The 14482-nt window shown below is 50.0% G+C and overlaps 2 protein-coding genes across 3 annotated transcripts in view; one reads left to right on the top strand and one right to left on the bottom strand.

Annotated features, from left to right (window-relative positions):
• Nucleotides 1-4785: 4785 nt before the first annotated feature.
• Nucleotides 4786-5797, bottom strand: INAFM2 (InaF motif containing 2). The gene has a single exon (XM_056494129.1). The coding sequence runs from the start codon at nucleotides 5652-5654 to the stop codon at nucleotides 5274-5276; it is 381 nt and encodes a 126-aa protein (XP_056350104.1). The 5' UTR covers nucleotides 5655-5797; the 3' UTR covers nucleotides 4786-5273.
• Nucleotides 5798-12030: 6233 nt separating this feature from the next.
• PLCB2 (phospholipase C beta 2) overlaps nucleotides 12031-14482 on the top strand; it is a 35991-nt gene continuing 33539 nt past the window's right edge. The window contains exon 1 of one of the 2 annotated variants that reach the window (XM_056494108.1): nucleotides 12031-12615. In XM_056494108.1, coding sequence (XP_056350083.1) covers nucleotides 12532-12615 — 84 coding nt within the window. In that variant the 5' untranslated portion in view covers nucleotides 12031-12531. The remainder of the gene's footprint in view (nucleotides 12616-14482) is intronic. The other variant, XM_056494107.1, reaches the window with a different exon arrangement.

Raw genomic sequence — 14482 nt, 5'->3', positions numbered from 1 at the left:
GCTCAATGCACTTTGTTTGGTGCCTGGGTTGTGATTTTTCAGACAACTGTGGCTTAGCTGTTTCTTCTTTATGGTGAGAGAAAAAACTGAAAAGTTGACAAATCTGATGTAGAGGGATTATTTATATGAAATAAAAGTTGGAATGAGGAAAAACCTCCTGTTTCTTACTGTTTCTCAGTTCCACACATACAGATTGCCAGATTGAATCAGTAATGTCTGCTATTTAGAGCAACAGCTCCAGTTTAGAACACTGATACCTTTGGGAAGCACTGAACTCCTGGGCTAGCTCAGCTTCCTCACCACAAAAGCTCTCTTCAGCAATGCCAGGAAGATGAGGATCACTTCTTCCTTGAGGCATCAGAGCCACCACCTCATCACCACTGCACTTTTCTTGCAAGCAAATGGAAGGGCAGCTCACAGAGTTCAGTCTCCTGCCTGCACAGAACCCCTTCCTTCCCAGCAGTGGCTGGTAGCTCAGGTATTTGGTGGAAGTTTTTCCAGCTTTTCCGGACACAAGGGAAGCAGCAGCACTCCTAGGCAGAATGCTTTTTTCTTCAAACCACAGTATCAGCTGGCCACTAGACACTGTTCTTTTCCTTAAAACTTTACAAATCAATTTCAATATAGCAACTCTGTAGCTAAAACTATCAGAATTGATCCCAGGCTAGTGAGTCAGCTCTTGCATAAAGAAGTTAATTTAAAAGCCTTCAAGCCAAGGACAAAAATACATTTGGATAAAGTTGGAGATACTTGTTTCCAAAGCAATTATTTAAGGCAATAACACAAAATTCCGACTGCAGTTCAGCTCTCCATTTTTACCTCAACAAGTCCAATACCTGCAGCAGGAGCATACACACAGGCCACTAACCAGTAAAGCCCAATACAGAGTCTCTAGATATAAAAATAACAGAAAATTTCACTGGTTTGCCACAAAAATCTCTCTCCAGATAAACTGGTTGCAAGTGGTAGAGGATACTGGCACTTAGCCATCAATTTTGTATTTTAAGTACATGATACAGTAATTAGTGCTTTTCAAGTCAATGAGAGGCCCAGAGCAGTAGCAGGGTACAGCACTGCTGGGAAGTTCAGGGCACTGCCTGCTGCTTTCCCTGGAAAGGTTGTACAGCAACAGCTCCACCATCTCCCAGGCTCTGCAGCACTGGCAGGCAGCACTGGGAAATCTGTGGCTGATTCCTGCTCACACCATCCCAGTGCAGTGACACAGCACCTGGCCAGCTTTCCTAAAACTGCCTCTGAACACCTGTGGAACATGCCACAAGCCAAGTTTCATCTCCTTAGCTTCATGTTCCAGCTCAGCTGTGACTCTTGCTTACACCATTCCCTCTCTGTGTGCTCCAGCAGCTCCAGGACTCAGAGCCAGACATTGGTAACACCCCCATGAGCAGCCCACCGAGATCAGCTTTGACTTCTCTGAGGGAAATCCCCAATGCCCAGAAGCAGCCACCGATTTTGTCACCATCACTACAACACACAAGTGCTTTTCAGCTACACTCAGGGATTAAGCCAAGATTCCCTGTCAGAAATACTGCACAGGAATCTGGGATTAAGATGACGTGCATTGCATCAGATGAGCCTGCAAGAGAACGCACACGGGGAAAAGAGAGCTTTTAGAGATGGAAACGTGAGCCAGCTGCTGGAGCAGATTACATGCTCCAGTAACTGCTATTTCCCTTCCTTCTGGTCCCTCTGCACGTGAGTTGCACTAAGTGCTTTCCTTGGACAAACTGGGCTTATTGGGACAAGACCAGTGTGCACAGGCAGAGGGCAGGTATTAGGTGTCTATCACAAAAGCAAAAGTCCTTGAAGTATTTCACTCATATTTGAGTATCTCCTTCATCCAGCAGACTTCCAGACATCTCCCTTCCACACCAACGTACACACGCTGGGAATATGGCACAGCTCTGCAGGAAGCAGTTGTATGAAGAGAACAACCCTTCCCAGCAATTCCAAGGAATCACAAGGTTACAGTCATTACCTAGGAAGCAACACACAACCCTGTGCCTTGTCTTGCCTGATACAATCACACAAAGTAAACCTGAATTTTACTATTTTTTTGAGGAGCAATGAAGGGAAAGGGTGAACTGGAGCTGAAGTAACACAACAGATGACACAACCATCTGCCTTTTAAACCTCAGCTTTACCCCAGACTGGTGACTGCACCATTTTAGGGCACTAAAGCAATTCTGTTGAGATGCAGATGACTGTCTCAGTAAAACGATGGCAACATAATGCAAAAATTCCCAGTCCAAGTATCTGTTGCAGCCAATCTACTTCCCAATAAATCCCCAGTGCCCTAAATTTTTAGTTAACTTACACCTAGAAACCAGTCCAGATGAGCCATTTTTATTACTAGAGTATTTGCAAAGTACTTAGTCACCAATTTCTTCGACAGTCTGTCATGATGAGAGTAAGAAGCACAGCAATGGGCTCATCACAGGCTGGCAACAGCATCCCAGTGGGAACACATCTACCTCCAGAGGGCTATGATTCCTGGCTAGGAAAAGGACGGGGAAAAGACTGTAGCTGAAGAATATTGGTCCAGAAGATTAGGAAAACCAGGCTGTTGAAATCACCAAAACTCCCTGGCCATTAGGCTCGCAGCTCACAACCCTTCTGCATCTTCCCCAGGCAGTTCCCCTCCCTCGCACACTCAGTACAACCGGAGTGAAGCCCCAGGGTGCTCCAAAGCCAGTTGTAATAGGTACAGAAATAGCAGCATTTCATTGAAATCTGTTTGTCAGCAGAGGAGAAGATGCAAAAACACAGTCTGGGAACTCACCAAGCCTGCACTTTCCTACAAGAATGCAGACAGCCACAACCATCCTTGTACTGGCTCATCAACTATTTTTAGCACCAGAAGGGGAGGCAGCCATCAGTGAAGGGCCTGTTCCCTTTGATCCAGCGGATCTGAGCACTGAGATCTGTCCCAGAGATTCTTTGCTACCAAAACCACAAACCAGGTAAAGAGCTTCAGGTTGTTCCTGCTCCCGAGTACAAGGCAGCTCTCAGTAGTTACACGACAGGTTGGAAGAGGGCCATGCAGCCCATTTAATTCCATTCACTTCCTCTCCCCTCTGCACCACGCAGCCAGGCTCTATTAGTCTTCTGAGAGCAATTGTAGTTAAAGTGAAGGATGCCAGGAGGCCCTGGCCACTCAGCGCACATTGGATGCACCATTCGGAGCCGCTGGAGTCAGCTCCAAGCTGCAGGCTAGCAGCAGAGAAATCCCAGCATCCATGTCACTGCACGCAGCTTTATTTATCTCCAAAGGTTTTACAAGTTAAACACAAGCTCCTTCTCAGAGACACTTCCCAACTGGTTCTGCATTTAGCACCTGAGCCGAGGAGCAGGCTAAACTCAACTGGCACCACAATGAGCCTGGTTTCCCTGTCACTCATTCCTCCCTCAGGGAGCTACAGGAACTTTCCCCCACAACCATAGGTGTATCCCAAGGCCAGCAAATGGCATTGCTGTCACCAGGACCCAGAACTGCCGTGGGCATGAGCAGCCCCTTGGAGAGGGATCGACACGCTGCAGGCAGAACCACCAAAGGAACACAATCCCCACTTACAGAACAGACACCCGTGGGGTCTGGAGCCGGTGCTGCCCCGGGACACTCAGCCTTCCCCTGCGGATGAACAGGGAGAGCACAGAAGCAGCTTGGGAGGTGACAGCTGCAGTGCACCCATCTGCTGACAGTGCTTCCAGCTCTTCCACCTGCCCCGCAGGAGGGGCAGTGATCCCATGACTTTGGCTAAAGTGACTAAGCGGGATCGTTTTGTCCTTCCCACCAGCTTTTTGTTCCAACAACACAAAGCCTTCCCTGCATGCTCCCCAGAAAACTGGAAAGGAGGGTGAAAAGAAGATCACAAACCACTCTCTTTTCACCTCATTTCTCCCTGCAAGCCCTGTGCTCCTGGTTCTACCTTTCACAGATGCTGTAAAGGCAATGCCCAGCTGATGATGCAGCCTTAACAAACCACCACAAACTCATATCAAACTCACATATTAAACTCCGGTTTTGATATGAAAGCTCTTTTCAAGCACCAAGTGCCATATTTTATGGTACCTTTGTGATCTGCACAACTGAAATGTGCACGCCACGTTACAGCATGCTTGTATCCCTCAGCAGAAGGAATCTGAACTGCTGTGATTCTTTCATAGGGATACAGCACAGCCTGGCAGCCTTACAGATTCAGCTGAATTCATCCATCTGGAAAGCAGCAGCTTGGAACATCATGGCTCTTACGGTTTCCTGGTTTATATCCCACATCCCAGAGTCATTAAAGGCCATTTTTTCACCCTGCTCATCAAGGAACTGAAAATTTCTGAGGGACAAAAGGCAGGAAAGCACAGAGCTGGGAGGAGAGCCTTCCCAGGACACACCAGGAGCAGCCTGGCCCAGACCTACCCTGGTTCCACATGCCCCAGAGGCGCGGGGACGATCCATAAGCGCTGCCATCCCTCGCAGGCAGCAGCACAAGGGCACAAGCGCGCTGCAGCTCAGAGCCCAGCAGCACCCACCGCCACAGCTCCACCTGCTCTGCCAGCACACATCAAACCTTTCCAGCACCACTGCTTCGTTTCCACTATTAGCCAAGTACAGAGGTTTCTCCAGCCTCACCTATGGAGACCAATGACAAATGAATCAACATCATATATCACAGTTGCCCATTGCAGCGGCCAAATTTTTGCTACTCAGACCCCTTCCAGTTCAGCATTCCTCCTCCCACCACCGAAGAGAACATACTTTGTTACAGAGACTTTCATATTGGGAAAATATTTTAATATAGTAAACAAGTCAATTTACCTTCCACATATTTTAAATAAGTTTATGCTCATCGTTAAACAAAACTGTTTTTACTTCAACAATGGATTACAGCCTCTAAATTCGTATTGTTCCCAGCTGATCCTGTAAATAGCGAGGAATTTTGGACACCGATATCCTTGTATAGGTAACAGACTGGCATAAACAGCGCAGGAATTCAATGCGGGTTCAAAGGGAGAAGCTAGCCCTGGTGAGGAAGAAAACGAAGCCACAAAATTCCCTTTTGAGGAAAAACCGGGGGGGAAAAGAAGATACCGCAGTTCCACCGAGTCCAAACGGGGCCGAGTCAGTCTCCAGGTCGGTCTCCGCTCAGTGTCCACGGGCGCTGCTCGGTGCCGCAGGGACGGGCGAGCCCTCGGTCTCCATCCTCGGCCGAGCCCCGCGGGCGCATCCCCGGCGGCACGGCCTCCCCGGCCCGCCCGGCTCAGGGGCTGCCGGCGCCCGGCCCGCTCCCGGCCGCGGGCGGGGGGGACGCGGCCGGCGGGGCGGTGGCGCCGGGGCCGGTGCGCGGCGGCGCGGGCGGAGGCCCCGCCGTGGGTCCGGCGGGCGCGGCGCGGAGCTGCGCGGGGGTGGCGGCGGCGCCGGGGCCGGGGCTGGAGGAGCCGCCGCTGCCGCGCACCGGCTGCCAGATGAGGCTGTAGTAGACGGCGAGCACGATGGCGGCCAGCGAGACGGAGAGCACGTAGGCCAGCACGGTGGCCAGGCGCACCCACTTCTTGTTGGTCTTGGCCGCCATGCGCGCCTTCTTGTCCCCGGTGTAAGTGGCGGGCTTGCCCCGCTCCGCGCCCGCCTCCTTCTCCTTCATGGGGGCCCGGCCCTTGGCCCGCTGCTCCACCGAGCCCTCCGTGCTGGCTCCGGCCCGGATCGGCCGCCGCCGCCGCTCAGGACATGCCGGTACCGCCCGCGCTGCCGCCGGTGCCGCTGCCCGCGCTGCCCCGCCGGGGGCGAGGGGCGGAGCGTAGGGGGCAACCCCGCCCCGAGGGGTGGAACCGCAGCAGGGGAGGAGATGGGAGGGGAGGAGGGAGGAGCCCGGGCCACCTTAAAATGAGCCCCCTGGCGCCCACCCCCCTTCCCTTCACCGGGGTTGGGGGTGCCTCAGCGACATGGGCAGCACCCACTGAGCCGTGGGAAGGCTTCTGGCACGGCCTCCTGGAACATGCCCAGCACTGGAGCAGGTCAGGGGTGTCCTCTCTACCTTGGCTTCCCGACGGAGATACTTGTGGGTGTCTCCCTGATGCAGGTATGTGCTGCCTGCACCTCTGTGAGGCTGCAAGGGTGCCCGAGCCAAGCGGCAGTTTTTAGAGGGAAAGGCTGCTTTGGTTTTGTCCAAACCGGGTTCTTCCCAAGCCCATCATTGGTACAGTCTAAACCTCCGGTTAAGGTATATGGCTTCACCTTACTCCACAGGTGTTAGTTCCTCACAAAATTCTTCTGTTGTCTAGTTCAAAAGGCAACTAAGATGCTGATTTGGTGTATAAATTAGCCTTGTTTTCTTTATCGTGCAAGAAAATTACTTTTGGGAATGATGTAGTCGTGTCTTCTGCAATCATTTTCTCCCTCCGTTCAATCTGAGGTCAATCAGGTGTAGCGGTTGCAACAGAAACCTCTTGTAAACCAAAACTTGTAGTTCTGGAGGAACAGCAACTGGAGAACTGCCTATTACCCAAAGAGGCTTCCCCAAGAAGATATATTAGGGAATAAATGGAGTAGCTGCAAAATGATTGTAATTCCTGGAAAGGGAGGCTTGTGTTGACTAAAAGCTCCAGGTCTGCTGTCTGTATGTGAAGGGGAGGTGTTGCAATGGGGGTATGTGTGCACTGAGTGGACAGGGCAGGGAGCTCCCAGAGCAAAAGGAGCATCTAGGAGGGGCTGTGAGCAAAGCAGTTTTGGGGACAAAACCTGCCTGTTTGGGCCAGGGGGTGGAATAAATTATTTTTCAAGGTCTGTTCCAACCCAATATTTTGATCTAAATGCTGTGGCTTCTTGGAGTATTTGATGTTTGTTAAATCCTGCTGCATGTCTGGGAAGTGTTTATTAGCCAGTTTTGGGACTTGCCTTGTGCTGATGGGTTGCACTTGATTGTATTGGTTACACCTGTGTTCTACTTAAAGTCAAATGTCTCCTACCTGAACAGAATTAGCTGATGGTTCCCAGCTGGCAAAGCTTTCCTACTTTATAAAGTTGCCTCTTCTGTGGTGTTCTAGAGGCTATACATACAAAATTGCTTGAGCTGTACATGTTTAAGTTTAATTGTGCACATAAATTTATAGCAATTCCTACAAAATGGGTTTTCTAGTAATTTTTCAATGTGTTCTTCATCAGTGATGGCTTTGCTCCAGCTCCTCATCCTTTTTTTGTTCAGCAGGTGAAATGATGGTGAGTTACTACCTCCCACAAGTCCTTTCCCTGTGCTCTTGCTTAATTCCAGTTAAGAGGCAGAGGATTGACATGTACAGGGAATGCCCCTGGGGCTTCATGAGGTCTTGTCAGTTTTTGCCTGGTGCTTGTCGGATTGAAGTACTGAGCCCTGAACAACAGGCCCTGAGCCAAAGCTGACCTCTAGATGAACCTTCCAACCAAATGTTACATTTGTATCTGCACATATCAACCAATACCATTAGCAATATGATAGATGTAGCTGTTCATTGTCAAAACACGTATTCACCTTTCCCTGCTTAGTAACCAGATAAGGCCGGAAGTGCAGGGGAATTGTTGGAACATTCCCAGCAAATGTATTGAGTGTGATGGGTTTGGGATGTTCTGCCTTCAGCCCAACAGCTTCACCTACCTGTTGCATTTATTTTTGACTCATTTATGCTGCAGTGGAGCCTTGCCCTTCCTAAAACACACAATTCCATGGTATTATTCAAGAAGTTTGGTGTTCTTAAGGCTCTCTTCTCTCTTCTCTCCCTCTCAGGGCTTTGAGTAAGACAAGGCTTGTGTTCATTTAATATGAAGTCTTGGCTTTTGCCAAAGTCAGGTGAAAGCTTTTCATTTTATTGTGGACAAATAACTGGGTGTGAGCTTCTCTCCAGACAGCTGTGAGCAGGTCTGTGCCTTCTTTCCTAAATGGAGCTCCTTGCTCACAACCACCCCTAAAGGAGCTGCAGTAATGGGGTTTGCTTTGTCCTTGGGGTTTTAGCTGAAACACCAAGCTGTGCTCTGACTGGACTCCTGTGGTGCAAAACTGGAGCTCTGGGGTCTTGTAAAGTCAGTGACTATGTCTGATACTAGACACAGCTTGCAAATTATCCCTCTCTAGGATTCTTCCTGAAGAGCACAAAAGAGATCACTTGCTGGAGACAGTCAAGGGTATGTGATGCACTCAGGGACTCCTGCCAAGAAAGGAGAGCTGCAGAGCCCCTGAGCACCCTTCCTCCCAACCACTCCAAAAACTGCTCTGCAGGCTCCTGTTCTTTGTAAGCTCCTTGGTGCATTGGAAAGCTTGAATTCTGCTGCTACCGGTTGCAGTGGGATGTTTTCTTGCTCTCCAAGGGCCCCTGAAGGATATAGCTAAATGAACCTGTGTTATTGATTGCCCATGACTACAGTCAGTGAATAGCATCCCAGTGCTGCAGGATAGGGAAGACTTCATTAAGGGAAGATTGCTGGCCTGAGATTCTCTCCATGCAGACCCTGCTTCTAAGAGTAGCAGAATACTGGATGGGATGCCTGGGACATCTCTGAGCTGTGCAAAGGCTATTGCAAGGAGGAGGAGAACGCTGTAGGTTGAGGCTGGATATTACAGAAACAAGAGTTTCAGGCTAGCATGTGGAGAAGTGAAGTTTGTGGAAAGGCCAGGGAAGACCAGGGCTGACACCTGTTTGGTTTCATGAACTGAGTAGGCAAACAGTTGGAGTAAGTTGGACTGGTGGAGTGGGAAGGAAATGTTGATGAGGTTAGGAGCAGAATGGGGCTTCCTCCCCAGTCTCCTGATTTCCTGTGCAGTGTTTTGTACTGGAGGTGGATACAGGGGAGAATTGGGTGCATCCACCTCCAGGTGTGGTACAGGTTGCTTTCCTGTTCTTGTTACTCTGCTACTGAAGTGTACCATGAGATGGGCATGTTGTCTGTGTGTTGCAGCTCCTCATGCTCTTTTCTTTCCTGTTAATGATTTGTCTTAAGAAGTCTTGTTCTTTTCCCAGCAGTCAGGAATGGCATGGTTCAGCCAGCCCTGGGCAGCAGTGACCTGGCAGGAATGTATGGGATGTTTAAATATGGTGTGATCCTGCTTGCAGCACTCACTGCACAGTTTGGAAATACACTGAAAGCCATCAGTGCTGTGAACACAACACACTGCCCCAGTGAGCAGTTAATTATAGGCCTAACCATGTCTTGGTGGTTGGACAGATAGTTTCTTGGGTTTGGGGGTTTTTTTGCACAAGACTTCGCTGCTTTTATGGTTTTGTGGCATCTGTGGCCACTTCTTTGTGCCATAGTCCACTGCCCTCTGACTTTTGCAGATCAGGCTGAAGAGTCATTCTCAGAGCTGTCAGGAGTCCTTGGCCTTGTGGTTTTGGCTCGAAGTGGGACACAAGATATGCCCTGTACACACACTCAGCAGTTCTGCTCTCCAAGGTGGTGAGAAAATATTGGCTTTGTGGTCTTAATGGTATCATTAATCCTTTCGGGATTGCCAGCGCTCTGAGGGCAGAGCAGCCACAGGAGCAGTGGGATGGGCTGGCATTTGCAGAGCTGTGAGTTCATTGCTGATGTGCAGTGTCACAGCTCTTCACTAGAGGACAGCATTACACATGGCAAAGTAATTATCCTGCTACAGTGGTGGGAGAGATTTCTTACGGATTTTCTGTGTGCCAGGAGTAAGGTGGGGTGCAGGTTACAGAGTAATTAATTTGCTGGAAGTCAGGAGCCATCCTGTCAGAGAAGTTTAACGGTGTGGCTTAAATCAGTGTCTGCAAACCTTGTCTTCTAGACCTTGTCTGAGGGGCGATGCTGCCTGCCTTGCTGCTGCATGCACCCTGGGGGAGGTACAGGCTGCTGGATAGGTAGCACAGGGAGAGAAGGAAGAATATTAAACAAAAAAAAAAGGAAAATGTTTGCGTATCAAAACTTGTAGCAAGTGGTGGGTTGCCTGGCAGGGAAGGTATGGGAGGAAAGCAAGGAGACAGAGGGATGTGGGAAGAGTGTGCACTGGGTGATGGGCCTTACAGCAGAGAGAAAATAATGGTTTGAATGAACAAATACTGCTGCTGTTCATGCCTGCTGTGATGTTGGAGCTCTCTGCAGAGGGCAGGACTGCTGCTCTATCCTATCACTGCTCCATCAGCCATCTCTGCATGCAAGGGACAGAGGCTCCCACAAAGCAAGGAGTGTGAAGTGGAAGATAAGGAGGCTGGGTTGGGCAAGAGAAAGGGAGCTGCAGCTTTTGTGACAACCTTTGTGCAAGTGGGGGTTTGGCCCTTGCTGTTGGACATCATGTGGCCTTGCAGGGCAGCCACCAACTTGGGCATTGCTCTTCATGCTGCTTGTGTTTGGTTGGGCCTTAATTATAATTTCATTATTTATTGAATTAAGGTTTTATTCCTTAGGGGAAGCTGACTTTGAGTGATGTAGGAGTTAAGCTGTGGCAGGATTCTTGCATACTTTGTTGATGAGGCAGAGAAAGCTGATGAATATCCGCGTGTGAGGGAAGGGCAGAAGCAGCTTCTCCGTGAGGCCCTGGCAGGAAGATTCTGACAGGAAGCACTTGGTTCACAAAGCTGTGATCACTGATAATACCAGTCAAGCCATGGGATCCAGTAGCTATGACTGATTTCACCTGCCCTTGGCAGTACCAGGTGGCAAAGCTCATTCCATCTCTCACTGCTTTGCAGTTGTGACCTCCAGGGTCTTTCTGAAGTGTTGCCAATGTTCCAGAAGCTGGGAGGACTGCAGCACCTCTGGGCAAGGTTGATGCTCTCTATTCTCTCCATTGCTGCTCCCTAATTTAAAGGGAAGCAGCCTTGAAGCTGCTCTGGCCTTGCAGAAGAGATCAGGTGAGTGTAGAGAACTTTCACTCCTCACTACACTTTTTGTCATCTTCTGCTTCTTTGCTTGGGACTAACCACTTTCCCTGAGTGTGGGATCCTGATGACACTGGCTTGGCTACTGGAATATCCCAGTGACACTAAGAAAAAAGAGCCAGTAACCTTCCACTGGATAGCCAATTCCTGTAAATGAAAGATTGGTAAGTGCAGAAAATGCCATGGTAGCTGGAAATGTGGAAGCTCTCTTATTCCCAGTTTTTTTGGGCAGGTAAACCCCTTGAAAGACAAAGGATGCTGGGTTTGCTCAGGGTTCTCTTTTCCTGCCTTTATTGTTTTACAGTTGGAGCATTTGCTGCAGTTCCAGTTAATCTCTCCTGCCTCATGCTACTAACACCTGAGAATGCCTTTAGGATTCCTTCGGTGGCCATTCCCTGACTGTCCAGGCTGCTGCGAAGTGCCAGACTTATCACATCAGGGCAGGGAAGAAAGGAAGGAACAAAGCATGCAGCTGACTCCTCTTGCTCAGTAGGGGGGTTTGTTTCCCCCCTTTCTTAGAGACTCTGTGCTACTTTTGCCAGCAGCTTGTCCCACTTGAGCAATGGCAACCTCTGCTCTGACAGGAGATGAGGATGGCATCTCACCATGTGCATGGGAATCCACAGCAATCATAGCAGAGTTTTTTCCGCTTGTAATTAGTTGTGAGGCTCTGCCTCTGACTAAAACTGATCTTGCCTATGTCAGGCCTTTCATAAACTGCTCTCCAGGTTAGCCAGCGCCCATCAGCCAGTGGAGCTCCTTTCCTCCTCTGCTGCCCACATGGAATTCCTTCATTCCAAGGTCAGGAGCAGAGGCTTGTTTAGCCCTGTTTGCCTTTAAGCTGTTCTGCTTTTGGTCGCTTCCCTGCTGCTTTGTCGTTGTAATCCCCACCTTGTCCACCTCTCCTGTTCGGTGTCCCACGTATCTGCCGCAGAGCCGAGTGAATCCGCAGAATAGAATTCCTTGGGATTCTGGGAATGTTTTATTTCATTTGGGGAATTTCCAGCTGCCCTGCTGGTCTGTCTCACTTTGAGGCTGACATTCAGAAGAGCCCATAAGAGAAAGGAAAACTGTTTAAGACTGGACAGTGCAGTGAGTGGCCCCAGAAATGGAATTTGTCCAGAGCAAGGAATGAGTTTGTTTCCTGGGACATCTGGCCTGTTGCATGAAGGGGGCAGTCTGCTTGTAGCCAGAGCTGAGCTGCTCCGTAACCACAGCTGCTGAAGCAGTTGGAGCATTTCTGGCAATGCCTGTACTTCGTCAAGAGAGCATTTAAGGAAGTGGAGTTGCGGAAGTTCACCGAGCCGGGTGCCTCACCAGCACAGCTCCAAGGAGTGGATCCCTCCCGGAGGGACAGTGGGTGTTTGTGCCCACGAGCACCAGCCATCACCAGCCTTCCTCTGGGTGACCTTGGGTGAGGCTCTGCTTGCCTGGAGAGCTGTTGATTTACAATGCAGATTCATCGCTCCTCGCCTGCCCGTCCCTGCCCCTCCTAAACTGGGCTGGGATATAAGAGGTTGTTTGCTCTCCAATGCCAACAGTGGCCATGGCAGAACGCCCTGCCACGTGAGAAGCAGAGATAGAGGAGAGGGGGCTAAGGAGGAGTGAACTGTGCAGCTGCTCTTGCTTCTGGTAGCTGAGGAGCACACCTGCAGGACCATGTCCGTGCTGAACCCCATCCTGCAGCCCACAGAGGTGAAGGAGTACCTGTGCAAGGGCGACCGCTTCATCAAATGGGATGATGTGAGTACTGGGTGTTCCTTCCCTTGGCTGTGCCTGCGGTGGCAGGGAGACCCTGGTGGGGTCACAGTTTGTGGGGAGGCTGGGAGCCTGTGTTCAGTGTGATATCCCACCTGACAGCAGAGATCTCTGGACAAGGAGAGGGAACGGGGAAGAACAGGAAAGCTGAGGACTAAAAGGGGTGGGTGTAAGGGGTCAGGGGCGTGATTTCTACACCTTTTGTAGTGGAGGATGGAAACAAATGGAGTGAGTGTTCCCTGGGTCTGTGTGTGCAGCCCCTGTTGTAGGACATAATGTCCAGCCCTCAGGAAGGTGGTCACTGCTGGGAGTCTCTGCGGGGTGAGATGCAAATGCCACATTTGGGCTTTGTGGAGGAGCATGAGGGGTAGGATCTACTCCAGAGCAAAGAGCTCATTGCACTTTAGAGATAGAGATGAAATCAGACTCCAAGTTGCTTCCTCTTATGGCCCTGTTGCCTGAGTGGATCAGGGTGAGCCATGGCCTCCCACGCCTGCCTGGCCCCTTGGGTCTGGGAATGACCGAGCAGCAAAGGGCCTGTGCTTTAGCAGGGCTGAAACCTCAGGGTGCTGCAGCAAGCTACTGCTCCTTCCAGCTCACTGTCATCTTTACCTTCAAAACAGCTGCTCTGCAGTCAGTGCTTTTCTGTATGAGGGGAAGAAAGTGTAGAGCAGCAGCAGTTAATTGGAATGTAAGTGTTCCCCTCCTCACTTTCTAAGGAGGCAAAGGAGTGCTTACCCCAGCAGCCACAAACCTGAGCAGGAGGAGAGCAGCTACCCATCCATGCTGTCTGGAGATGTATTGTCTGCTGTTGAGCATGAATGTTGATAAAAGGGGGAGAGCCCAGATTATGGCTAGTCACAGGGATCTGGGGAGATGGTTCATGTGGTGTTGCAAATGAGATGATCAGAAAGAGCCTGCAGCAGCAGTGCAGGAGGGATTAGCACTTTTGTGGGTGTGAAGCTGGAATAGAATGTTAAATCCCAAAGGAGTGTGTGGGGGCGTGGATTGCCTGTGCACAGCATCAGCGGGGTGGTCCAGCGGCACTGAGAGTGAGAGCAGTGTACTGTGCAGCTGGCAGGAAGGATGAATATGAGGAATAGGAAATGGAATATGGCTGCCAGTTGCTCTGTTAGCAGTACGTAAACAGGAGGATGACACAGGGGTACAGTGAAAAGCACAGCCTTCCTCTTTCCTGTGAGCCCACTGCCTGCAGACTGCACTCAGGGCTTCTTAGAATTTGAAATCTGCTTTCTCAGAATAACAGTAGCCAAACTTATCTAAAATTGCTGATGACTCTGTGTTCAGTCCTTGAGGACCATTTTCCCAAGAACTGGAAACTGTTAACTACTTCACTGGGTATTCCTGGGATAGGTTCCCCTGAAACCCAAGGTGAGTCAAGTGGGGCTTCCAAGACCCAGCAAGTGTTTATTTCCTGCTGTAGCTGTTGATTAGTGAGCTCAATTCCCATCTGGATCTTCCCTTAAGGTTTATATATTTGTAAACATTTCTAAGAGGTTGCCTCAACTAAGTAGTTTACGGGCTTGATCTCCACCAATAAAGAAAGGCTTCTCCATGAGTGGGCTGTTCTGGTCACATTGCTCCATTGCACTGGGCTTTCCCCATCCATGGTTAGAACAGGCTGCAGAGGATGATGGTAAGAACTCCAGACTGTAGAATTGCTGTGCTTTAGAATTCATGAGTGCTGTGTTTTTTGTATTGCTTTCAATTGACCTGACTCTACTGTTGGTAACAGTTTTGAACTCCTCCCAGGATAAGTGAGGCAAAGGAGTTAAAGAAGATCAGATTGGTCTTTTCCATCACTGTTCAGCTTGGGACTGAACTAGGGCCT

The sequence above is a fragment of the Oenanthe melanoleuca genome, chromosome 5 (assembly GCF_029582105.1).
Source record: "Oenanthe melanoleuca isolate GR-GAL-2019-014 chromosome 5, OMel1.0, whole genome shotgun sequence".
Lineage (NCBI taxonomy): Eukaryota > Metazoa > Chordata > Aves > Passeriformes > Muscicapidae > Oenanthe > Oenanthe melanoleuca.
Note: the sequence above shows the minus strand (reverse complement) of the source record. Positions and strands in the feature narration are given on the sequence as shown.

Excerpts from the sequence above, each read along its gene's own strand:
- INAFM2 (XM_056494129.1), bottom strand. The coding sequence starts at position 5,654 with ATGAAGGAGAAGGAGGCGGGCGCGGAGCGGGGCAAGCCCGCCACTTAC.